The sequence below is a fragment of the Notothenia coriiceps genome, unplaced genomic scaffold, assembly GCF_000735185.1.
Source record: "Notothenia coriiceps isolate Sejong01 unplaced genomic scaffold, NC01 NC01_scaffold00032806, whole genome shotgun sequence".
In the NCBI taxonomy this organism is placed as follows: Eukaryota; Metazoa; Chordata; class Actinopteri; order Perciformes; family Nototheniidae; genus Notothenia; species Notothenia coriiceps.
The window spans coordinates 92,458-118,972 of NW_011365507.1; the positions used below are offsets into that span (position 1 = coordinate 92,458).

The 26,515-nt window shown below is 43.8% G+C and overlaps 1 protein-coding gene across 1 annotated transcript; it reads left to right on the top strand.

The window, feature by feature from the left end:
• The first annotated feature begins 8,453 nt into the window (after positions 1–8,453).
• LOC104961108 (cadherin-20) lies at positions 8,454–26,253 on the top strand. Its single transcript, XM_010789325.1, has 11 exons — positions 8,454–8,759; positions 12,145–12,439; positions 12,707–12,826; positions 14,496–14,663; positions 15,979–16,166; positions 16,296–16,549; positions 20,242–20,378; positions 21,497–21,618; positions 22,119–22,236; positions 22,731–22,982; positions 24,543–26,253. The coding sequence occupies exons 1-11, from the start codon at positions 8,541–8,543 to the stop codon at positions 25,055–25,057; spliced, it is 2,388 nt and encodes a 795-aa protein (XP_010787627.1). The 5' UTR covers positions 8,454–8,540; the 3' UTR covers positions 25,058–26,253.
• Positions 26,254–26,515: the final 262 nt, after the last annotated feature.

Below are 26,515 nucleotides of genomic sequence, written 5' to 3' on the forward strand. Positions count from 1 at the left end.
GACAGTGAAAAAGGTCAACAGGAAATATGGGATCTTGAAAGACACAGCTTGTCGGAGATAAGAGCGTACTACAGCAGGAAGCCATGGTGCCAGGCGGTTAATGTCACAGTTCACTCTTCTGACCCTGTGCCAATTCTGATCTCTCACAATTTAGACCAAACATCTCACTTTTGTCTTTTCTACCAATTGCTGTAAAGGTTACTTCTTCAGTTGTATACAAATCCTGCTTGTACGTCTCCCACCACAAATAAATTCCTACGTCTAATTTGTCTTTGTTTCGACCTGTAGCCAAAAATCTGACATGCAAAGGCTTGAGTGCACACCCCAAAGACACAGAAGAGCTCTTTGTACTCAGGCTTGTTCTGCTTCATGCCATTTTTAATCTGGTGCAGAAAGGGAAGAGAGCTGTTCCTCTTATCTTAGATGACATGGAGGCTTTGCTCCCTCTCTCCGGCGTTCTGTCATCTCCTTCTTTTGAAACCTAACCCTCTGTCATGCTTTCCCCTAGCGGTGGTTGTGGTGACAAAGTGATACGCTCCATGAGACTGACTGACATTTTTGTTTAGGTTGTTCCGTCTGAAGGCTGTTACATGATGAGTGAGGGTAAGGAAGGGCAGACGGAGAAAAAGGGGATTGCCTTCCTGGGCTGCATTTTTCATCAAGTCCGGTGCCCATAACTGTTGTCATTATGTTTAATTGTCTATCAGAGGCACAGCACTTTTAAGAGCTTTTTTAACTTTCAATCTTGGGAGAGAGGGTCAGGAGTGTTTATTCAGCTTTCACAGACCTTTGAGATGTCTCTGTGGGACCGCTTTCTACTTAGCTTGTTATACAACCAGCCCAATGAGAAACTTTTTCTCAGTACTGGAGTTGGAGTTGTTATTGCAACAAATTGAAATGTTGTGTTTTCTAAGTCATGCAAATCAAAAGGTCTTATAATATCAAAAACATTTAATTAAATGCCTGTTTACCTCTGCTTATTTATTTTATTATTTACCTCCACCTTCAATTTGCATTGATATACTTGATTAAGAGCAGGCAGACACTTAAGTCAAAAAATGATTGCTTAAGGGAAAAATTAGCAAATAAGACGATAATGTAAGACTGATTAATGAAGTGGTAATGAAATGGTAATTGAGAAGATACTTGTCCAGAGAGGAAACGTAACTCTAATATCCATGAAATCTGTTAGCCTAATGAAAGCCGTGAACAGTCTGCTGTGTCGGTACAAGGTACTCCGAGTTGACAGAACACGTCACGGCTTTACAAACCTACAACCCTAAACTTTGAGAGTAGGCGTACTTGATCTGATGCGTGAAAGCACCGTGTCCCTATAACATCCTGCATTTGATCACAAAACCAAAGTCCAGCAACATGAAGAAAATAACTGTATCCAATCTATTTCTACGGCGGATCTGGGCCTTTGTGAAGGGACCCAAAGGGACCTGTTTTCCAGACGTCTACCACCATAACAGACTTTTAAACAGGCAAAGGCCCCTCCATAAGCCCGATAGCCTCAATTTGTTCTGCCAATTATTATCCTCAGCTCTGCCACAGTGATAGAAGGTGCTGTTCAATGGGTCTGAATGCCATCCTTTTCCGCGGCCCGCCCCGACAAAGGGGGGGGAGCCCCTGTCTTTTTTTTCTGGGGGTCCAGTCAAGCATTTGCAGACAGATTGGCTGGGGCGCTAACCAGTCAAGTCTTCAAAGAGACAAAGACCACGGGGAGGGCAGTTGGGAAGGAGGGGCGGCAGTGGTAAGAATAATGACCTGCCAAATGAGAAAGAAGACATATTGAAAGGGAGAGAGTGGGAGAGAGAAAAAACATATTGAACCGATGGAGAAGTACAACCTTTTGACCATCTGGCTCGGTGGGTGACAACAGCCTTCATCTGTATTTTTAGAGCCGGACAACAAACCAAATTACTCTGTCAGGAAGATTAAGGAGAGTCAAAGGGCTGTTGAGTGGAAGGGGAAAAAAGAGCAAAGTCCTCCCAATTGGCGTTGGGAAACAAAAGTTTACTATTGTTACCGATATTTCCCTCACTTTATTCAGTCTATAAATATAGTACGTAAACAGCTTAGACGATGTAATGAAAAGATAAACAAAATAAGAACTCGAGCAGCAGCCTGGAACACTTTTTCTACGGTGTAATATATTCTCATTTCTGTTTGAACGTGGTTGAGTACACGCACAATACGATTTCACTTTCTCCCCACGAGCAGAAATATGCAAGAGACTTGACTCTGAAAACCTCTTTTTGCTGCATTAATTCCATGATTGCTTAAATGAAACACTGCTATTTTCTCGCTCCGCACTAAACAGGGATCAGATCTCCGTGACCATGACTAATCTTCTGCCGAGCTTTGTGTGTGTATTGGCGTGCGCCTAATTTTTCCGGATCTTTTTTGCCAATTTGAAAAACTAATTGCTTTGACTCTGACTTGGCCAGCAGCGGAATATAATGCAGTTTAAAGCTTCATCTTGTATGTCCATAAATCCCTCTACATGTCCAGCCGTGTACAACACCGACTCATTAAAATGCATTAGGGCAGCTTGGCCGCCGTCAGAGAGAAGGCGATTTCCCCTCCATCCACCCCACCGCACACACTCGTTTTCTACTTCGCTGGTCAGTGATCCAAGGACCCTCGATTTCCACACACACTCCAAGCCGTCACACACCCCCGAGTTTTCCACCCTCACTTTTTTTCTCTTGCAAATTCCCTAAGTTGGAATACCTTTACAGGAGAATTCCCCACCACCTCATGGCTTCTCATTCCTCCATCCCTTCGCTTGCCTGATTCCTCTCCCCATCTTTGATTTCCACCCCCCTCGTGCTGTAATTTAACCTCTTTCCCCGCGGTCAATTTAACCCCCTACGACTCTTGCTCTCCCCTCCTCTTCTTCTCCTTTCTCCACCTCCTTTCAGTCCTTCCCATGCTTGAAGTTGTAGCTGGATTATACTGGAGACGTGGGAGAGGCCGTCCACTGATTGTAAAGAGAGGGACAATTGGTCCTTCAGTCCGATTGGGTCTCCAGAAAGGCAACACCAGGGATGAGAGTTTGCAGACAGCAATGAGAGGCAGGAAGCAGTGGTGACAGTGTAGAGGCAGCAGAAGAAGAAATATACTTATATAGATAGTGAGTGGGAACTTTACAAAGAGGACACTGAGAGGGAGCATGGACTCAAGGTGACTTTTGGGAAACAGATGCACTGCAGGCAGGAGCTTTCACAACTTTTACAAGGGACATTTAAGGAGCGTGCAGGGAAAAGAAAACGAGAAGAGAAGAAGAAAAACGAAGGACTGAGAAAAAGGACTAAAAAGGTAAGCCATTGAATTTATTGCCACAAAGAAAAATAATCATTGACTTTCAACCGGTGGGTTTTGAAAAACAGCCATTGAGAAATAATACTTCCAAGATGTAAACAGTGAGGATGATTTAAGGGTGTCTGGGGATTTGTCGGCGGTAACTCAGCGTTGAAGCTCTTAGTGGAGAAGGAGTGCTGCGATGAATAAGACACGAGGTCGGGAGCACCGTTTCATTAGAGCCCCGAATTGATAGTTTTTGTGTTAATTGAAAAACAATGTTTACAGGCACAAACATATCACATGTCTGGCTGTCTGAAGTAGGTCACGGTGAATATTTAGAGAGCCTCTCGTCTGTTGGGAGGCGGTTTAGTGGCACATTAAAAAAAAAAACTTTTGCGAAGCTCTGACTCAAAGCGTGGCTCCAATTCTCAGCACGACTGCACTGTCGCTACTTCAAACAAGTCATGCTGGAGCAGAGGAATGCCTACCTGCTTTTAACGGACCTCTGTTTGGCATTCAGACCTCATCCCTCAGCCTGATCCACGGTTCTAGTCTCTCAAGATGAGAACATTCATTTTTTTTCCCCTCTTATAAAACCCATTAAGATATCGACTGTCTTGTAAGCTCCAGATAAGACACTAGATTGGCGTGTGCGCTTCTGGCCATTATCAGTGTCAGAAAGAAGAAGTGACGGATCCTCTGAAAAATTAGGGTTGGGTACAGTCCTGCATATTAACCACAACTTTCAGGATTCTGTGATGGTGCCCATGGTTAAGAAACCCTTAATGGTAATCCAGGAAATGGTCTTATCAAGGAAGAGATTCTCCTGCTGCAGCCATGTGGTGGATAAGTATCCAAAAAATCTTCTAGACAAAACCCCCTGAAATTCAAAAAGGAGATTATGGTGTTCGATATTAATTTGAAAGGATCCATCCGCAAGACACCGCTGTTTAATTGTGGCAGGGCGACACTGATTGCAAACTTTTCCACATGACGCTTATGCATGGTGACATCATTTCCATGCACCAGTAGCTGGGATGAATGCCAGTTTGTGTGATTTAATTTCTCCCTAAATGACAAGGCTCCTTTTTATGGCATCCACCGAGCGCTGAATGAACTGAATGTGCAGAGAGGGAGGAGAGAAAGGATTAAAGGGGAACTAAATAAGAAAGTTTGAATCATACAAGAGCACACACAAAAAGAAGCCTGGATGAAATGCAGGGTTCAAATATCAGGGCTGAGTAAACTTCTGAAGAACACAAAAGGCAGATATAGAATGAAAGGAGGGAGGAGTAATTAAAAACACCTTACAGTAAACGAGCCGCCGGGAGGGAGGCGCTTGTCACGGCGCAGCGGTGGCGGCGAACACAGCTGCACGAGGCCCGGGGAGCCCCCCTCCTCCCCCCCCACAATTAGAGAACACGACAGAAGCAGGTTCAAAGCCTGCCCCATGTCGGCGTCTCTGTCCTGAGGGGGGACAGCGTTGGAGGAATGAGGACGAATAGAGGGACACACACACACACACACACACACACACACACACACACACACACACACACACACACACACACACACAACTGTGTGATCTTGAGAGTTTGGCCAGGATACACCTCCCTGAGCCCGACAGAACCTTTGAAGGCTGCCATCGCTCCCCGGGAGCCGGCTGAGGAAACTGGGTCTCTGCTGCAGGCGCCCACAGAGTATAGACCTTTTGCTTTCGAAAACCTGGTCATTTTATTCTAGCTTTATATACACACAGAAAATATACCCGAGGGGATACTGCAGGGACGGCTTATTAAAAGTTTGTGCTGCAGCAGACTTTAACTACATATAAATAAGGAAATAAACATTTAGAAATGTAAAAAACCACGCTCGGGTGAGAAATGTGGCACGTCACGCTCAGCACTCGGGAAGTGAAATTAGATTCAGCAGCTGTATTTAGGATAACGCTTCTACATTTTGTAACAGCACCAGCTCGGCTTATTGTGCTCGGCTTATTGAGAGACACTTTCTCATGCCGGCGCTTAAAAAATACAAATCTATGCAGCTTCTGGTCTGGGTCAGAAATATACAGGGCCTTCTCGGTGGCTTCCAGCGTGCATAATCAATTGTGGTTAACAAATTGGCCGTGACGTTTTGCCCTGCCGGGGTGGGTGTAACCGTTTTCATGGGTCCACCCAGTCTTTAAAAAGGACCTTTTCCACAGTCTGGGAGGCCTCCTTTAAGAGCCGAGGTGAGTGGGGCACAGACATGGCCACTGTGAAATTAACACTTAATAATGCTCCACATAGCACCATCCCATAGTAATGTACCACAAACTGAGTTGGCCCTCGGTAACCCCGCTCAGTGAATGGGACCTGTTTGGGGGTTTCGATAACATTAGCACTGGAACTAACGATTATATTCACCATTTCCCCTCATCAATAATTAATTTGGTCTATAAAATTATAGAAAGTGTAAGCATGCCTGAAACTAAAGTTTACTTTCACCAGATAAAGCACTTTTAAAATGTATTAAATAAAGCTCCTCAGATGCATGGGCGTCTAATTATCTGAGTCAATACCACAAACAAATAGCAAAGATTTTTAATTACTTTTGAAATAGGAAAAAGTTTGACAAAGCCAACGTTTTTTTCCAACTTTTAACACATGTCAGTCCAGCATACATCAAAGAGTGGTAATAAGTAATCAAACAGTAATATGCTCATTATGTACAGGGGGGAGTTGTTGTGCATCAGTGGTGATGTGTCAGTCGTACTATAGCAGTTGTTCATTTTTATTTCCACATTTTCACCTCTCGCAGTTTGATGTAGTCTGTTGTCAGTTTGCAGTTTATTGGAGCAGCAGGTGGACTTGGAGTTAGACAATTCAACAATGTGCTCCATCATTTTGCCACACCAGCTGCTCCCTCCGACAATCACGGTCTCTTCCACTGCCACTCAATGTCCCTCTTCCTCTCCAAAAACACATTTCCTTTAAGGGTTTTTTCAAAACAAACATAAAAATCGTTTATTTTTCTCCTTTGATCTAATCTTCTTTCACGCCAACAAATCTGAAGTGTAATACATTGGTCAAAATCCGTCTTTGATAGATTTGCAGCCCAGTGGGAAAATACTTTGGCCTTAAACTGTGTCATATGATGTCTCCTCCACCTCATCCCTCCATCTTCCCATCCCCTGGTTCGCAGCTTGCTAACAAACACCAGCTGCTTTTTTTTTTTAAACAAGCGAAAGGCCATAAGAAAGATGTGAGAAGTGTTTTGCCAGAACAATTACGTAGCATGTCACCTCATTGGGGATGACAAAACGGAGCAAAATGCTCCGGTGCAAGCTGTGACCTTTGAGGGGAGGAGCTGAGAAGAGAGGCCGGGGATTTGTGAGCGAAGAACAGGGAGCTAATTTCACTTCATAATCGCAACCAGGCGGCTTGAATAGGCAGAAAAGAGGGGTGCAGCGGGGTCAAGTGTCACCCGGCGTCCTGCCAAGTAGCAGAAGAGGTTCAGGAACACACAGACACATGCATGCCTGCACACACACACTTGGCCCAGCCTCCCGCTGACAATGCAGCCCCACCCTCCACCCTTCCCTGCCTTTTGTGCCTTTTACAACAATGATTAACTGAGTTTAGCGATTCAGAGAGTGTCCACAGCAGCACAATGCACTCTCTCTTACAAAACATAATGAAGTCAGCCCTGAGTCAAACAGTCTCTTTTTCTTCCCGAACTTTCCACCTCCCCCTGCTAACAGCCCCCTGGCTTTTATTTTCCTTTATCCCCTCTTTCTCTGCCTTTTCACCATAAATCCGCCTATTCCATCCCCACCCTCCCCCCCGCCCCCCCGAGCTCGTTAACGCTGGAAAGGCAGGCAGATGCGTCCGTCCTCCTAGTACATGAAAACAAGCTGGAAATAGGCAGCGTAGGTGCCATGTGCACTGCATATGAAAAGGTATTGATTAGCTTCAATCGATGCGTAACCTTTCCTGAACTAAATGTATGGAATATAAGTCCCGTACGTCTTAAAGACTCCTATGATGTTTGTATTAAAAAGATAAATCTGACATTCAGGCAATGCCATAGGGGCTTTCAGAAACCTGAGATGGAGAGACAAAAAAACACACACAGTACACTTGTAATGAGAGGTGTGCAGTGCTGAAGGGAACTTGTAGAACATGGTGTGAGTAAAGCTGCGCAGGGGTGTTAACAGAAACACTACAATCTGAGAACATCACACCCCCAGGCCTTTTACAGGAGGTGTGAAGGAGCTCGCAAACTCATGACAGGAAGAGAAGGAAGGAAGGCATAGACTGTGGTTTCACTTCTTCTTTTTGTTTCTCAATGTGAAATGCCTGATTGTCCCAAGCTGGAGGGGAAAGAGGGGCTGACGCTGGGGGTTGCAAAGTGTGCAATGATTTTCCTGCAGTCTCCAAAAAGTGCTTTTAGTTATTTTTCTATTTCAAAGTTTGTCTAACGTTTCTGGAAATGTAGCAACAGGAAATGGTATGCACGTTCATTGCAACTAACTTTTGGTAAATATTCGTACTCTGGGCGAGTTAATATTTAACACTGTCTATGTGTTTACCGTTGCGCTAACTTCTTAACCGTGTGGAAACGACTTCCCTTGCTGTTTCCGAAGTTCAAAAACACTTAATTAACCCACAGTATTTCATTTAGTTGAGCTGTTTTGCATTTAGGGTTCAAGATACCCAACTATTGTTTCAATGGTAAAAGTTTGAGCCTGTAAAACCTAAAATTACACCCAAAGCCTCACTGGAAACTTTACTGTTGCATAATACACCCTTGACATCACCAGTTCTCCTTAGAATTGATTTACTACCTCATGCGAGAAGGCTTGTTATAGCGAGTGGCAGCATGACATCGATGTTTTGTTGGGTACGTGTTATCCCCACTTCTTCATCTCTCATATTATCTCCTTGCATCACATTCAGCTGTGATAAGGCTCATTGTAACTCAACAAAAACTCAGTGCTAATCTGGAAGCAGGAGAAAGGACAATGAAAATGTGTCATCCGCAGGTATCCAACAGTGCAACACAGACTGGGGCTCAGTTTACGACAAAAGAATGACGTTGTGCAAAAGGAAATAAATCCGAGACTGATCTGTTCTTGTCTTTTCTCTTCCAGGAAAGCAACAGTAGCCGGAAAGACCCAGCAGGCAACTGCACTCGTGAAGAAAAAGGAAAAGGTTTTTTGAAATACTACTCTGCGCCTAACAATGGGAGAGCGATTTCATCTTCCAGAAGTTGCCAGCACCTTGCTCCCTGTGGCCCTCTGCATTTTGACCCTTCTGCCCCACAGCATTCTGGGTAGACCTGCAGAGGAGGAAAACGCAGGCAGCTCAGCACTGCTGCAGAGGGTGAAGAGAGGCTGGGTGTGGAACCAGTTTTTTGTGCTGGAGGAGTACACCGGACTGGAACCACTTTATATTGGAAAGGTCAGTGTTGCCTACATCCTGAACTGTAAGAACATGCGCCATAAATACACACATAAAAGGTGACCCGGCGCACCAGATGGTTTGTAACACAGAACAATAAGAGAAGCAGTCATTAAGAACTGTTTGTAAAGGGCAGGCACTTTAAAAAATGACTTGGCAGGTGGTTGAATAACCCATCCGACAATCAAACTCTGGCCGAAGGGGGAAGGTATTTCCTTGGAGAAAAGCCCTCAGTGCCATGCTTTGCCCTGCTCAAATGAAGAGACACTTGTTCTAATATACTTTTGCAGTTTATGCTAACATCTTTGGGGGCCGCCATTGTTTTTGACAAGCAGTCACCTCTTCTGTTCATGTTACACTACAGTAAGCACGCCCAAAGATTCCAGTAACTCCTTACAAAACGCTAAAATGTCCGAATACAAACCAGTAACTTGACCTGACTAGATGGTTTATCATTCATCTCAAAGTCCATCTGCAGTGCAAGGTAAACTTAAAAGGTATAACCTGGAGAAATGTAAAGCGTAGAGGTTTTTTCGCTTGGTAGAGGAGAATCTTTTCTGTCCACTTGGTGTACAGGGTGCTTTGGTGTAGGTGTTTCAAAGAGATTCAACCAGTACGTTTCAAACAGGGCAAACTAACAGATCTATAGGAGAGCTCAGCAGCCTGGAGGTCATCTGCTGCTCGGTGGAGTGCATGAATGCAAAACAGAACATCATGGGTAGGCAGAGGCGAAAAAAAAAATCTCAATTTAATCCCTGGCTGCACTGCGTCCATACGAAGACAGCCTCTCCTCTGTCCACTTTGAACCACAGCCAAACAGCAGTGATTGAGTTAATTGAGTCGAACCGAGGCTTCACTCAGTTCCCCCCCCTCCCCCCCTTCCTCGCCTGCAATCCACTGACATGCTCTGAAAGGAGCAGACAAGAAATACTCACAAAGGAGCACTTTGATCACTCAGTTGCTAAAGTGAACTGAACATTTGATCAATAGTTGTAAGGTTGGTCATCATCAGTAGTGAGACAACAATCTTACAACACAAGTTGCCATGAAATCACAAAAAATTCCAGTGTAACCCCTTCGAAAAAGTCTCTGTTCACTTGTATGGTGTCAGAGCATTGCTTTTAACATCTCTCAGTGCTTATATATGGAGGCGTTAGTAGTTTTCTATTCCTAAATTCTTGAAAATACCTTGCCCTGATCTTCCAATTGTTTGAATTAGTTCTGTGTTCCTCATCGACATTTAAAACCCTGCACCACACATCTTCAAAAAGTTTCCCTTTGGAAATGAAGCAACCCTCCCTAATTAGTGTTCTGGAATAACTTCCTTTCCACCGCTCGGGAATACCGCCTAAAAACATGGATTCCAAAAAGTCAAGTGCTCCAACCAGATAGCAGAATAACAAGTCCCGAGAGATTTCTGCACGCACTGTAGCATAAAGGACTGTATCTGCTTACAGTCTCCGTAGCATAATCATTTTCACCTTACCTCTTCTTCTTTCCCCATTTACAGTTTCTTCACCATTTCTCTTTAAAGCCGCCCACCCTAATTTTTCCAAACGGAATGAAATAAGTGACACTGACAGGCCGGGCTGTTTCCCAGAGAGCCACTCGGGGCAGAAAGGCATTATAGAATATGACAAAGCAGGAGAAACATGTGCCGGAGAGGTTTTTTCTCAGCCTACCTTACCACTCCACTGTTGAGGAGCTTAGTATTCAGAGCTGTGGGGATGTCGGAGGTTTGGGCTTTGGGCCGGAGCAGGTAATTGATAGCCTGAGTGTCAAACTCTTTTCATAGGTTTGGAGTAAAGAGGAAGGATCAGTGCAGAGAAGGCAGATGAGGCGGAGGAAAGGCAGCGGCCCGAGATAAATCACCCCGAGACACGGGGCTGAAACTTACAATGGGGTGTTGATTAAAAAATGTATCCTGGGCCGAGCTAGGATGCGCCGCATTTTGAAGGAGTGAGCGCAGGTGGGCACGTTGTCCGAAGAGATAGGGGGAATTGTATAGTCTGGCTGCTCGGGGAATGATAGGTATTGTGAAGATTGCTGAGGCTCTCACCACAATGACAACAATGAGTGGTGTGTAGCTGCAAACTTGTTGCAGTCTCACAACACTTGTGTTTCCACTCAACTCCACTTGTTATTTTTTGGTTTTCTATCGGGAAAAGTTGCAGAAAAGCAAGTTTTGAAAAGTCTGTTGATTTGAGCAGACCTGTACTATGCATTAGGGGCCAAAACGAGGGCCAGATCTTTAAAAAAAAAAAAAATAGTATTTTAAGAGTCAGTGGGGGGTTTATGTTGTTTGCGTTGCCTGTTGATTGTAAAGCAGACAGACGTCAATGGGGTTATTTAATCTGCGAGCGTGGTGGCTGTGAGTACTCATCATGCAGGCACACTTTAAGTAGAAAGTAAGGAGTGATTGCACATCAACAGGCAGCCATTTGCACTTACAGGCCACAAAAGGCTGCTGATTGCCCTGCAGGGCCCATGGCAACAAGCAGGCTGTAAACTGTGATTACATTAAAGCTAAGGTACCCATATAACCACATACTACCATTGGGGGTCTGAAGCTAATTTACCCACTGGTTAAATTAGGAATGATGGTTAAGTAATGTACTTCTACGCATCAAGACTGAATAGAAAACAAATTGTAAACATGAATTGATATGGAATTGATCCTTATTAAATGCATATGGGCTGCTAGAAAGTATAAGCACCATGATACACTCTGTTTTGTTCTTTGTTTTGTCTCTCTACTAATAATGAATTGTTGGTAATTGAAAGTTTAAAACGGTGACTCAGTCTTCATATTCCCATTGTATCATATCCCCATTGTATTATATACATATTTATACATACTCCCCCAACGGCAGTACATTTTCCAGTTACAGTAATTGATCGATTTAGTCTGTAGAGTATCAGAAAATAGTTTTTTTTTTCAAATGCACATCCTAAATTGCCAGAGCCCAAAATTATTTCCTTGAATGTCTTTTCTTTGTCTCACTTATCCCCGAATCCCTAAAATACAATATTTACAATCCTAAGATCAGAAAAGTAGCATTCTCACATTGAGGCCTGTATCGCAACCAAACACATGTTCAGTTGGATCTGGATCATATGACTTTGACAGACAAGAACTTTCCACTAGTTGTCTTTTATGTTTCGGATCACTGTGTTGCTGCATTGTTCTATAATTAGGGGACGCGTCCTAATTAAATGTCCTCAAACTCATTTTGTAATACTTTCGTACTGCGCCATATGTATTCATTTGTGTCAACTTGTGGTGACACATATACTTTGTAGATATAGTGATGATATTCAAGACTAATAACCCTGTCCCTTAGAATATGCCTCGTGGAGTAAAACATTTTTGTCCCACTCTCAGCTCCACTCAGATATGGATAAAGGCGACGGCTCCATTAAGTACATCCTATCGGGCGAGGGCGCGGGCACCACCTTCACCATCGACGACAGCACGGGGGACATCCACGCGCTCCAGAGGCTGGACCGGGAGGTGAAGTCCCAGTACCTCCTCCGCGCCCAGGCTCGCAACCGCCTGACGGACAGACCTCTGGAGCCCGAGTCCCAGTTCATCGTGAAGATCCAGGACATCAACGACAACGAGCCCAGGTTTCTGGACGGGCCCTACCAGGCGACTGTGCCCGAGATGTCCAATATAGGTAAGCAGCGGGGAGGCAGATGGATGGAGACGGAAACAAAACTGCTGCCCATGCACGCCTGCTTTTAGTTTTTAAAAGGAGTAACTGCAGCGAGGAACTAAACAACGCTGCCTCTCCATCTGCTTCATTCACTATTCATACACTTTTTGTGGTTACTTTGAGGCATTGTTAATTCATGGAGAGCTCCAGCCACACATGGAAAACTCCCATAATGATTTATCTTGATGTAAATGTTGATATTGGTGTAACCTCATTTTGTTCGCCCAGGAACATCTGTGATCCAGCTGACTGCTACGGACGCCGACGACCCCACGTACGGCAACAGCGCTCGGGTGGTCTACAGCATCGTGGAGGGCCAGCCCTACTTCTCTGTGGACGCTAAAACCGGTACGACTTTCCACACGCTGCCTCCCGTAACCATAGCAACCAGCGTTTTTGATCTATTACATGTAGAGGCTGATGGATTTCAAACTTCACCAGACACTTTCACTATTTCATGAGCTCCTCGTGAATTTTCAATGAGCATGAATGATGTTAGATGACCTGATAAAGTTGACAAACTACCACCGACATTCAGGATTTACTCCTACTGATAGCGTCTGATGATTCCCCAACTTGTTCCAGTAATTGCACAGGCGGCTGCTTTTAGCGGTCCACACTTGAAGCCCCTCAACCGAGCGGCTCTGAATGATGGCAGCTCACAGCGTGGCTCCTTTCGTTGCTACGAGACCACCCAACACTTGTCTGAAACAGGCTTTGTTGCAACTTGTAATAACTCATATTACCAGCACTCAACAGCAAGAGATGTGCTGAACTCAAAGTGTGACTGTCTGATAGAAGTGAAGACAAAATGAGACTGGAAGCCACTCCACCCCAAGATGCTCACACGTTTAATCCCTTCAAAATAGAACCACTCGACCATGACGATGACTTTGCATGTCCGTTCACTACAAACCAAATAAACTTTGTAATGCTGCAAATCATTTAGCAAACAGTGCCATGTTGAGTTATATCACATCAACAGCAAGGTGGCAATAAAAAATAAAGTATCTCTACGCAACACATGGTAATAATGTTAATAACTCAAACTAACACTTCCATAAATCCGTTATATTCTCAAAAGCAGGGGCCATTTTTTACCACAGCTGCCTTATTTCCTTGTCAGTATGGGGTTGTGTTGCCGTCAGCAGACCGCTGCTGCTGGAGGTTCATCCATCACTGAAACACAAGTGGCTCTACAGCTATCAATCAGCCCGCCTGAGGCTGCTGTAAGCACAGCACTGAGGCTTTTATCGGAGCCAACACAATGTAAAACTCAACAAATACAGCACAAACCCACACTGCCATCCTTCAGTGGTTGGTTTCAGTTCAGAGTCACATATTTTATGTAAAACCATGTTGACATGATTATATATAATGGAGGTTTTTACCTGCAGAAATGTTGCTATATTATACTGTAGGTAATTTCAATGATTGTATCCCTAAAAAAAATGAAAGAAGTTTAATAGAGTAAGATAGTAGCCATAATAACCTCCAATGATACAATATATATATACATCAAAATTGTAAACAAAATAGGCTAAAAGTGTGATAAAATGCATGACATTCAGAAAATCGGGACTAGGATTGAGATCTGAACATATATAACAGATATGACATTCCACATAATAATCGTCAAGAGTAATCAATACGTATATTTGACCACTCAAGTCTACATTTATGACTTATCGTAGGAACAGATTCACAATCCCATTTTTTTTAAAACGTGTTGTTTCTGTATTGCAGCCCAGTCGTTAAGTGTTAAAACCATTTGTCTGGAACAGCTTAAAACCAGAAACCCTATTATATTATTATAATAATTACTTAAAAATCAGACAAGTTTCATTATAAATCCCTCATGTAGCCTCTTGTCCGCTCCACTGAGAGCGCTGACATTCCAGGACACCATCGCTCGGACACATGACCCTAATCTGAGTCACCAGCTCTCTGCGGGTGACCTTTCCTTCACCTCATGTGTCTCTGCTTGTCCTTTTCTTAACCCTCTCTTTCCCCTCAGGCGTGGTCCGTGTGTCCCTGGCAGACATGGACAGGGAGACCAGGGAGAACTACACCGTGGTCATCCAGGCCAAAGACATGGGGGGCCAGCTGGGGGGGCTCGCCGGCACCACCACGGTCAACGTTATGCTCGGCGACATCAACGACAACCCGCCCATGTTTGACCAGAGTAAGAGAAGTTCTGTCTCATCACTCTCACCTCGGCCCCTGGTTCACTCCCCGCTTTACGTGAACCCACATCACCCCCACGCTAATCCCTCCTGATACTCTTACAGCTGAAATGTAAAAGTTTCTCACAGCAGAGGAGAAACAGTGCAGCCAGGGATATGTATATAATTTAATATTATGCAGCTCAAGTTAGCAGCTTTTTGTATATGTAAGGAATCCTTTAATTAGCCTTTTGCACAAAGTCTATGAGAAAGAAAATGGCACTTTTTATAGATATGAGTAGGGCATTTTGAACATACAGGGTTTGTTTTCAATGCAGCTTGGTTAAAATGATCACGAGTATGCCCTTCAAATGTCAAATGTGTGAGTGTACAGAGAGTCCTGTGTTGTTTACTATACAGTACCAAGAGCATACTTCATTAACATGAGTCTGAATTTCACCACAAACCAAAACAATTAATCACATGACCCTGGAGTTGGCTTTAATTTCCAAAACACCACGCCGTTTTGTCTCAGGGCTAAACTCGATTTGTGGTTTGACTTGTCAGCGTGTTTCAGCTACATGTAGGGCAGCAGCGGGGCACACATCCAAGCAAGAAAAACACGAGACTGCAGTTTGTCTAATCCATGCCTAAATCCAAAGAAACAAACAGGGTTCTGTGAAGATGACAATTGGCTCACATACAGTATATATCCACCATTTATCTCAAGCCGTTAGCCCCTCTGCCCTTCTCCCTCGGTCCACTTTTGGCCACCAGTCCCTGACCATTTACCCCCTGGCCTACCTCCCCCACTCCCTCGCTCAGCCACCAGTCGCCCCATGCTGTCTCTTTGATTATCCCAATTTCTGCTCCTCTCGTTAACGTCCCCCGGAGGTCAGGGGTTGTCTAGCTGTCCGCAGTCATTTCTTCCTGGCCGACGGGGTGGCTCCACTCCTAGACAAAGGGAAACACCCGCTGCCCATTCCCATCATTAGTCCCCCACCAATTAGCGCCATCACTTCGATGGAACTTTGATCTGCTGTGAAGAGCTTCAGGGATTCCCCTCTGTCCGCCACAATGTGGAGGCATTTTACTTCGGACTGCAGGGAGCGCCACAAATTGGGCAGCTGTCACCTCTTCTTTGAGGTTAAACGGTAGATGAAAATTGAAGGCAGCCCACGAGACAGTATATAACCCAATTGTGAGGCATTTATGGAGCCATTTATTTCAGGCTGTCTGGGAAGTGATTTTGAGCGGAGAGCAAGGTGATGGAAGAGGTATGGCTCCCTCTAGAGGATAGGACATGTATAACAGGATGATTATTTATTTCCTCAGGGCTGTACCAGATGAGCATCCCAGAGGCGGCCCCCGTGGGGTCAGTGGTGGGGCGTATCTGGGCCAAGGACAGGGACATTGGGCTGAACGCAGAGATGGTGTACAGCATCATCGATGGAGATGGAAGGGACCAGTTTGACATCAGCACCGACCCCACCAACCTTTTTGGCATCATCACAGTGAAAAAGGTACACAGAGGCATGAATAAATCAATGTTGCGCTGTTTTACAAGTCAAAGGTATGATATAGATAATTTCAAATAATCTATATTGACAAATCAAATTTTTCATGTTCCTTTCCGTGTGTTCCCTTTCCAGCCACTGAACTTTGAGGGCAAACCTAGTTACACTCTGAAGGTGGAGGGCGCCAACAACCACCTGGACCCCTCACTGCGCCACCGCGGGCCCTTCAAGGACGTCACCATCGTGCACGTGAGCGTGGAGGACGTGGACGAGCCCCCGCAGTTTGAATCCCCTGAGTACTACGTGGAGCTGTCAGAGGACGCAGAGATCGGCACGTTGGTGAAGACCATTTCAGCTAGAGACCCCGACGCTGCCAACCACACTGTGAGGTGAGGAGGATGAGAACAACACCGACCTGCATGTGTTTCCACAGCGTCACTCGTTGATTTACGACTGTTCTGTTGCTTTCAAGCCAGTGGAGTGAAATGCCAACTATGTGCATGTTGTTTGAGTCAATAATACTAAGAAACTACAAAGAGATTAATCCAGCACAAATCGTGTCAGGTGTGGGAATGCTCTTAAGTTTTAAAGAGGCCCTATTTTGCTTTGTGGGTTCCCCCATACCTGTGTGTTACATAGGTTTGTGTGCATGTAAATGGTCTGCAAAGGCTCAAATCTGAAAGGGGCGGGAAATCTCTAAGCATTTGACCAATCACAACAGAGCTGGCCAGCTAACCAATCAGAGCAGACTGGGCTCTGGTTTCAGACAGAGGGTGAAAACAGGTGCTGCAGCACAGGCAGTATGAGAAGAATAAAGAGCGTTTTGAACATTACAGCATGTCACAGTAGAGGCACTAAATACAAATGTGGAAACGGAAATTAGCATATTACTTTATTTAATCATGTAAATTATATGGTTGTGTCCAGTATTATTTTGAATCAAGAGTCTAACAACAAAATACAAAAAGTCAATAGGGGGTACCAAAACTGTGGATGTTTTCCTCTACTTATCCTAATGCATGATGGAAAAGTCTGTAATGCAAGTTAAAGAAATGGTGTGAGTACAATCTTTTATTAGAATTTAGCCGCAGAGGGTGTTCTTGCAACAAGTGTGTATCAAACTTCTGTGTTCTGATTGTACCTGTGATGTTATATAGTCACCACCAGAGGGCAGCATCTTAACATATCTCATTCCTCATTTATCAACATGTGCTTGCAAGCTCCATATCAACACAGCTGATAGGATAGAGGACACACATTACAATTGTAATAACAAGTTTCAACGTCCAGTAAATGACTCCACACACAGAGGTACGAGAAGCTGATCTCTTCCACTCCTCTCCATTATTATGAGAGTATGTTTGTGGCACACAGAGCAGATGTTGCATTGTGGGTTTACTGTCCAGACTGCATCTCTCGTAGACTAATTAGACATAAAGACTTTAATTAGGCTATTAATCATGTGGAGGAATCAACGACTGCGGCGGTAAACGCGTGTTTCAAAAGCCCCGTCCCGTCCCCCCCGCCCCAGCTGTCCACTTTACAGACTCAAATAGGGTAAAGTAGTGCAATGGGAATGTATAGATGACATGGTGTCAGATACTACATGGATGCAAACAATGCTGGATTTAAAATCTGCTAAATGTTTAAAGAAGGAAATAAATGGGCCTATCCCTATTGTATGCCCCTACAAAGTCAATACATCTTATATATCACTGTATTTCAAAGAAGCAGTAAACACATGTACCATAAAATACAAAGAATAGTGTGAAAACAAATGAAAACACAAGAACTACCCTGAGTGTAATAATAGAAAAGGATGCCGATTAATTAGACAAATGACAGGTGTGCAAAAATGGCTGCAATTATAATTTATAATTGCTCTAAACTCTTTGATGCTCACAGAGCTCTGCTGGTGACAATTAACTGTCAACTCTCTCATTTCTGAAGAGAGAGAAAATCCTAACATTGATGCAGCTAATTCCCCAGAGCTGGCAGTGTACTCTGGGTGAGAATTAGTGGAAATAGATTTGTTTGGAGCATGAGGAGAGTTAGCGGCAGATAGCTGAGGGATCAGATCAGGGTGCCAGTAAAGAGCTGATATACCACAGCAGCAACATGAGATGACAGATAAGAACAACAAGCAGCAAGTGACCTCCAGCCTCTGTATGTCTCATTTCCATTTTATATCTTTCTGTCCTTTATAGCATGACTGGCAGATGTATCTGAACACGAACACACACACACACACACACACACAGAGGAGGAGTAGTGATATTAACAGAGATCCTTCAGGGAGATCCTTGCCAGCCGACTATGTGCCAGTCATGACTTTTCCCTGTCGGCACACAGTCTGAAACACACACTGCAAACAACCCTGCATATATGAACACACACTCGCCTGCCAAAGATACTTGTCTGATATGATAAATGACGATTAATGGTGAATTTTGTCGTTTAAAAAAGGTAGTTTAGTTTACTGAAATCCTGTATAAAAAGGTCCCTTAAATCCATAAGGTGAATCTTGGTGATTTAATTTTGTTTAAGAGCATTCCCATTTACCAAGAAAACCAAAAACATGATAATGTTTTGATCAAAAGACAGAATTAGAACGATTACACCATGAAACAAGCACCATGATATTGTACTGGAGTAAAATGACAGTTATTCTAATGAAACTTCAACACAAGGAAAATTACTTGTGTAAAAATGACAATGAAATTCTGAAGTAAGTCCATTAAAAGGTACTGTGTTACACAACCATGCCCCTCAGTGTAGCTCACCACAATTGACCAGAAACTCAGACAACTAAATACAAACAAGTACAACCCACAATAAACAACAACAGGACACCACGGCGGGTGCAACAAGCAAAAGTTGAATTAAGCAATGCAAAGAACACATCAAAGTAGAAACAATATGAACCCAGCAGCAGACATTAGAGAGCAGCACATCATGTAGCACACAGACACACAATGCTCACACAACCATCACAGTGAGTGTGTAGTTTTCCCTACCAGTCTGAATGTCTCTCTGGGAAGTCCTCCTCCATCTGATCCAGGGTCAGCCTGACACAGCTCACTGAAGATAGCATTCACCATTCACTTGAGCATTTAGCAGGTTAGCAGCAGCTGTAGGCATCATCACATGGGAGTTTGACAAACCGGAAGTGTGTGGGAAAGGGAGGGTTTTTTTAAAGGACTGATGAGGGGAACAGGTGTGCAGGTGGGAGGGGCCGTCAGGTGACTAGCCGGAGTGAGGGCATCTAGTGGGTGATTTAAGGATAGCAGGTGTGGGGACTGGGGGTGAGAAGTGAGCAGAGATCCAGGCCAGGAAACACAACCTACATCCTAGAAAGTGCTCGTGATTTGCTGAGTCATTAATTGTAATAACAATGGGTTCTTTAACAAGTACATTTGTCATAAACATATGACTTTTTAGAATAGAAATAGTGCAATATGCCCTTTGCATTGAGCATCAAAAGTATTTCTTCCTCAATTGTCTAAAAATATTCACAATGATGCCAATTTTGTTTTTGTTACTTTGAAAAAAAGTTGCTGATAATTGCTTTCCGTATCAATCAACCCCCCTCACTTTTGTTTTGGTGTGAAGCAGCGACACGTGTATTCAGTCCATGTGTAAACACTTCATCTGCTCCACAGCCTGGAAGAATATGTGTTCTCCTGTGTGTGTGTGTGTGTGTGTGTGTGTGTGTGTGTGTGTGTGTGTGTGTGTGTGTGTGTGTGTGTGTGTGTGTGTGTGTGTGTGTGTTGGATGTCGCTGTCAGAAGGAACAGTGTATTGGAAGTGAGCCTACAGTGGCAGGAGATGAGCAGCGGCCGCAGGATTGTGTTCCCTGCCGTCAGTGTGGCAGATACTCTGATTAAGCCTTATCTGGAGCCTATTCTTCTTCATGTGCCTTCAGAAGCTGCCTGCCTGACGTCTTATCTCACAGACACACACACGGTGCACATGCTGGAGTGTGTGTGTGCATACCTCGTCCCCACTAAAATAGGATTACTAGCTTGCAGAAACACCACCAGACTGCTCTTCACATGACACGTGTCATTTTGTGTCATCAGGTATTCCATCGACAAGTCCAGCGACCCCGAGAAGTTCTTCTACGTGGAACTCACTACTGGCTCTCTGATGACTGTGCGCTCGCTGGACCGAGAGGAGATCGGCTGGCACAACATCACCGTCCTCGCCATGGAGATGAGTACGTCTAACACACACACACACACACACACACACACACACACACACACACACACACACAAGCTTCCCCATGCAAAACCCAGAACCGTGTTTGTTAGTGTGTCATTTCAGAGTTTCAAACAGAAGTTAGTTGATAAGAAGGAGATTCATTAGGGCAGGATGAACAGATGGGTTCATATTGTAACCAAGAAACCGTGGTTTTGGATAACAACTCCCGCAGACTGTAGAGAAGAAGATGTCCTGCGGATTTGACACAGCCGGAAGAGTCACCTTCATCCTCCCTTTGCTTTGTTTGTCTCTTTGTTTGTCTCTTTGTTTGTCTCGACACACCTTAGAGGAGATCTTGATTAAATTAATGACTAATTGAATAACTTTTTTGTTAATTAAAGATGTGACAGAGACAAGGAGGGCAAGAGAGGGCACAGGAAGGAAGGGATGTGGCGTATGCATATTTGAACAATAAATGAAGTTATTCTAAAATAATTGAGTTTACTTTACGCTCATCATTTTCACATTCTTGGTGCGAGTTCATTTGGACTCATTTTCAGCTCGGTCAATATTCACACTTTAATCAAACTGCATTGTTCTGCACTTTAACTCAAATAGATTTTCACATTTAATTTCCCTCTAATAAAACATCAGCAGAGTTGGACTTTCACTCGAGCTGGATATTGAATTGCTTATATTTGACCCTCAAACACACACATGTATATACAGTATGAAAACACACATATCCCACTTCGACCTCCAGAGCCAAAGTCACGCCACTGATTGATCGATCATGTGAGGAAACCTGAGAAAGTAGTTACTGCCCACTAATTGCGATTCTCCTGCCTATTACACAGCTGGTTAGGATATGCAAATTGCTGATTGGTAATGGAGAATAATAGAATTGTAATCTAAGCGAGAGAGGCCTAATGCGCCACGGGCTCACTGTAAATGAGTTGGAAATTAAGGGAGACGCGCACCGAGCTCAGCAGGATCCTTAAAAGAGTCGTTTATCTGATTTCATCAAGGCATCTTCCAGCGTCTGACCAGTGTGTGTGTGTGTGTGTGTGTGTGTGTGTGTGTGTGTGTGTGTGTGTGTGTGTGTGTGTGTGTGTGTGTGTGTTCCTGCAGATAACCCCACAAAGATCTCCAGTGTGTCGGTGGCTGTGAGGGTCCTCGATGTCAACGATAATCCTCCTACGCTGACGCACTACTTGGAGGCTTATGTGTGTGAGAACGCTAAAGCGGGACAGGTACAGAACATGAGATATCACAGCGTGAACAATGATACTTCTGATAAGTGCTGGAAAGTGTATTTTCTCCAGATATCAAGTTTGAGGTACATTTTAAACTCCTCAAATACTTTTTACTATTCAATTACTTCATTTCAATTAATGTATATACTGCTGGTTGGCTAAGCCTTAACACATCATAAATGTTGATTATTATAGTATTGATCATCTGAAATCAGTTGAATAACTAGCAACTCAAAGTATGTATTTAATAGATCTGACATTTTTAGAGAATAAGTGAAAAAATACACATGTACTTGGTTACTTTCCACCACTGCATGTATACTAATTTTCAAAAATATGATTCAATGTAATAGATTACACGTCCCAACAGTATTCAAAAGTAATTAAAATTAGCGCAACATTTTACATTTTGCTAATTAGAAAAAATATGTCAGTGTAAAAAGAGGAAGGTGTATTATAAATTGTAATCTAACTGTGTGTCTCTTTGATGAATCCAGCTGGTCCAGACGGTGACGGCGGTGGATCCCGATGAGCCGCTGGGGGGGCAACGCTTCTACTACAGCCTGGCTCCAGAGGCCGCTAACAACCCTAACTTCACCCTCAGAGACAACCAAGGTACACAGACACGTGTTCTGTTGTGCAGCTGCACAGTAGTAGACACCCATTCAGGTTAAAAGGTGGACAGGAAATCCATCTTGTATGATATATAGCGCTGCTTTGTGGTCATCAGTTCTCACAGATTTCTCCTTGTAGAAAGAGCATGCCCTTGCACCACTAGTAACTCTGAAAGCTTGTTCTGGTAGAAAATCATCCTGTTGCTACAATACAGGACATTTCTTTCAAATTTGACTGACGACACGAGAATGGATTCCAATATGGTCTAGGATCGACTCCCTGCTCTGATGTATGAATGTATTTGAATTGATGATTTCCGTAGACAGGATTTAAAAGTATTCTTAGAGAACACAATCCGTCTCTGAATAAGATCAAATCAACTCAAACCTTGAGCTCTCACCACCCCCCCCCCTCCTCTTGACTCTGCTTGGCCACAGTTCTGAACTTTAACCCTGTAATCTCACCCCTTGCCTGACCTCTTTGTCTCTCTCCAGACAACACGGCGTGGATTCTGACGCGGCGGGGGGGCTGGTCTCACCAGGACCAGACCGTCTTCTACCTGCCCATCTTCGTCTCTGACGGGGAGCAGCCGGTGCAGAGCAGCACGAGCACGCTGACCGTCCGCGTGTGCAGCTGCGACCACGACGGAAACGTCCTGTCCTGCACCGCCGAGGCCTACACCCTGCCGGCCAGCCTCAGCAGGGGGGCGCTCATCGCCATCCTCGCCTGCATCTTCGTCCTGCTGGGTGAGTCACACTGACGAAGTGCAGAGAGCAGCCAGTGGAGGTCTGTCCTGTGAAGGTCACACTGGATTCTATTCATTTTAAACGTGAAAACATATGGGAGGTCTGTCATATGAAGACCTTAGCAGATTTACTTTGTTTTTTTTCTTGAATTCTTGAAAAAATAAATGTTAAACCGTGAAAACATGTATAGAAGTGAAGACATACTCAAATAAATTAAATTAATAATTAATATAAAATGCCAGAATAGGCAAATCCAACAAAGTAACACATAAATGCTCAAATAAATCGTACTAATGTAATATAATTGAGTCCTAAGAACCTTGAAATTGTTTCCATAACTCAAAAATAAAAAGATAAAGCTTCCAATGTTTCGATTCAAATCATAAGAAGCAGCACTGATTTTGGAAAACATCTCCCGCGTCGTGTTATGTAGAGCAGGGGACGTCCTGTAGATCCGACACAGCTGGAAGTGTCTCACTTATTATTTAAATCCAAAATTATTTATTACAGAGGGATACAATTTGAAAATATTTAAATATTTAAAAAATGACAAGGAGGATTGTAAAAGTTTACCACCGACCAAATGAGCCAACTACACACTCAAATACAAATAATGAATCATCACTTAATATTTGATATACTTCACTGACAGCGTTAAATCTTTCAGCTTAAAAGGAAATGATAACATCTGAATTATTATGTCTTTAAAACAATGAGCTCACAGTGGCGGTGAGTAAAGATGTTGTCACCGTGCGGCGTGAGTCAGCCAGCTGAGCCCTGCTCACGTCTCCAGGTCTGCAGGGAGAGATAAAGTGGGTCCATATCAGCCTACCCGGGGAGAAGAAAGTGTGATGCTAAAGGGCAGCTGGTGCTAATGAACACAAGACGTTTGGCAGGATGCAAAAAAGGAAGCTATATTTAATCCTGCAGATGATGTCACACTGGGCTTTTGAAGCTCCTCTGCTATTGCCTTTTTTCAAACGGAGATTATTTTCTCTTTAATGTTGTGTTTGAAGACAGGAGTTTATCGAGTCTGCCACAGTTTTTTTTTTATGTGGTTAAAACAAGTGAAACATGTATTGGAAAACAAAGTGCTGCAGGGATTGTAATCAGGCCTACTGCTGCCTTGAGGCTCGCCCTCAGACAGTGCTTTTCATTTTTACACTACACATTTTTTTTAAATGGATTTTGGATTCATGTTTTTTCATGCTGGACATGTAATGAAGCTTTTTTACAAAGTGAAAAAAATACATGAAACTTCATTTGTACAAGCAGTGACTCCATTGTAGTGTGGCATGAGGAATGATGGGAAGAAACTTAACATTTTTATCCCAACTTGAAACCAACAATGGCTTATCAAACTTGTTTTTTATTAAAATGTTTATGATATTTTTATTTAACTCAATGCTTCATCTTAAATTCCTGAAATCAAAGAAAGTATATATTATTGATGCTTTTAAAAAAAAAAAATGTATCAATGATAATGCATTTTGCAATTGTGAACCCACAAGCTCTTCCGTGACATCTGTATGCTAACTCCTTACCTCTTCCTTTCCCCAGTGATGATCCTGCTCATGCTCTCACTGCGCACACACCGTAAGAAGCCCTTCCTGTGTGACGAGGAGGAGAACGTCCACGAGAACATCGTGCGCTACGACGACGAAGGTGGCGGCGAGGAGGACACCGAGGCCTTCGACATCGCCGCCATGTGGAACCCACGAGAGGCGCACCACCACCCGGGCAAGATGAGGCAGGACATGCTGCCGGAGATCGAGAGTCTGTCGCGCTACGTCCCTCAGGCGTGCGTCATGGGCGGGGGGGACAGCAGCGTCCACGGGTACGTGCTGGCCAAGCTCCTGGACGCCGACATGGACGCGTGCGCCCCGCCTTACGACTCCCTGCAGACCTACGCCTACGAGGGCGAGGGTTCGGTGGCAGAGTCGCTCAGCTCGCTCCAGTCGGGGACGTCCAACACGGACCACGAGTACGACTATCTCAACGACTGGGGGCCACGCTTTAAAAAACTTGCCGAGATGTACGGCGTGCTGGAGACGAACACTCCTCAGATGTGGTAGAACGTCAGAACCATTGCCTTTTAACTCCGAGAAAAGCTACACCGACACAACAACATCAGAGAAGTGCCACAAACACGTGCATAATAAAGCCAGGTGTGCTCTCACCTCCACATCCATGACTGTTACTGTAGCACTTGAATTCCTGCCTGGATTCTCCACAGCCTTGAAGGCCTGAGAGCCCGCAGCAGCAGTGTGAGCTGCTTTTAAATCTCCCCCAGAGACTGAGGCTGGATGGCAGCCTTGTGAGGCCCACAGAGGAGCAGCTTCAAAGCACAGCTAACCCCCCCTCCTGACCCCCCCCCCAAAGTCAGAGCCGTCTTTGGTTCAAAGTGAGGAGCGGTTTATGCCAGAGATGAAAACAAGAGAGACCTTACTCACAGCAACACAGGAGTAAAAACTCTGAAAAGCTGAAGTTGGCAGGACAACTGTGAGGGGGGGAAATGAAAAACAAAAGCCTGCAATTGGAGATACGTCTTTATTTGTTTCATCTGCGGCAAGTCTTAATTTATTCCTTTGTTCCATGTGCTGTATTTATATTTTTTGCTAACTTATTTGGGTACTTCAAACCAACACTGTACTTGTACGGCCGCTATGTGAAGAAGTCTTCAAAAGATCACGTATATGTTGTAACATATATTTTCATTCTGTGTGATGACACGTTTCTCGAAATGTCACATGACATGCGCAGGAAATGGAGATGCTGTAATCCCATTTGGGTTGATATGTTTATCGTATTATTGTTTTTGTATTGTAACTCTGGTCTTTCCCTAAACATAAAGCAGTAATACATTCATGAGGATGTTAAGGAAGCCATTTTTGGATCTGGATTTTTCCCAGCAGGCTTGGAAAGCAAACGAGGCTTTCACTTTCATTTCTGGTACCGACAACAAGGCTTGATGTGTCCTGTGTTGCTTTTCTGCCACCACACAAAAGTGGCTTAATCCTCCAATTCTGTGGACTTCAAAGACATTTATAATCTGCATTAAGTGCCAAATGTACAAAAAGGACAAAAAAGACGTTTTGGATGAAACATAAAAGAAATCACACACACCACCAAAAGATAAGAAAATGGATTTTGCAAACTGGAAATGAAGTAGAGGAACATTTTGATAATTTGATTGGGTGACGTTTACTTGAAATCATTGTGGTCAGTCATGCTGCAGTAAGTGGTATGTGAATGTAGGTATTTTTTTGTATTCTTGGTAATAAAAATGAAAAATAACAATGCTTCTGTGCAGTCCTTAAACCACCATGAGATGAGAAAACTCTTATAATTACACACAACACCGAGGCAATGAAGGAAATGATGCTTTCTGAACATCTGGGTGGCACATTTTAATAAACTGCTGCTTTTGCTGGTGAGGAACATTATACAACCCCCTGAAGCATGGCAGAAATGTAAGTCCTTCAAAAGATAAAGCAGCTATTTAAGTTTGCAATTATACGCCGAATTGTGCT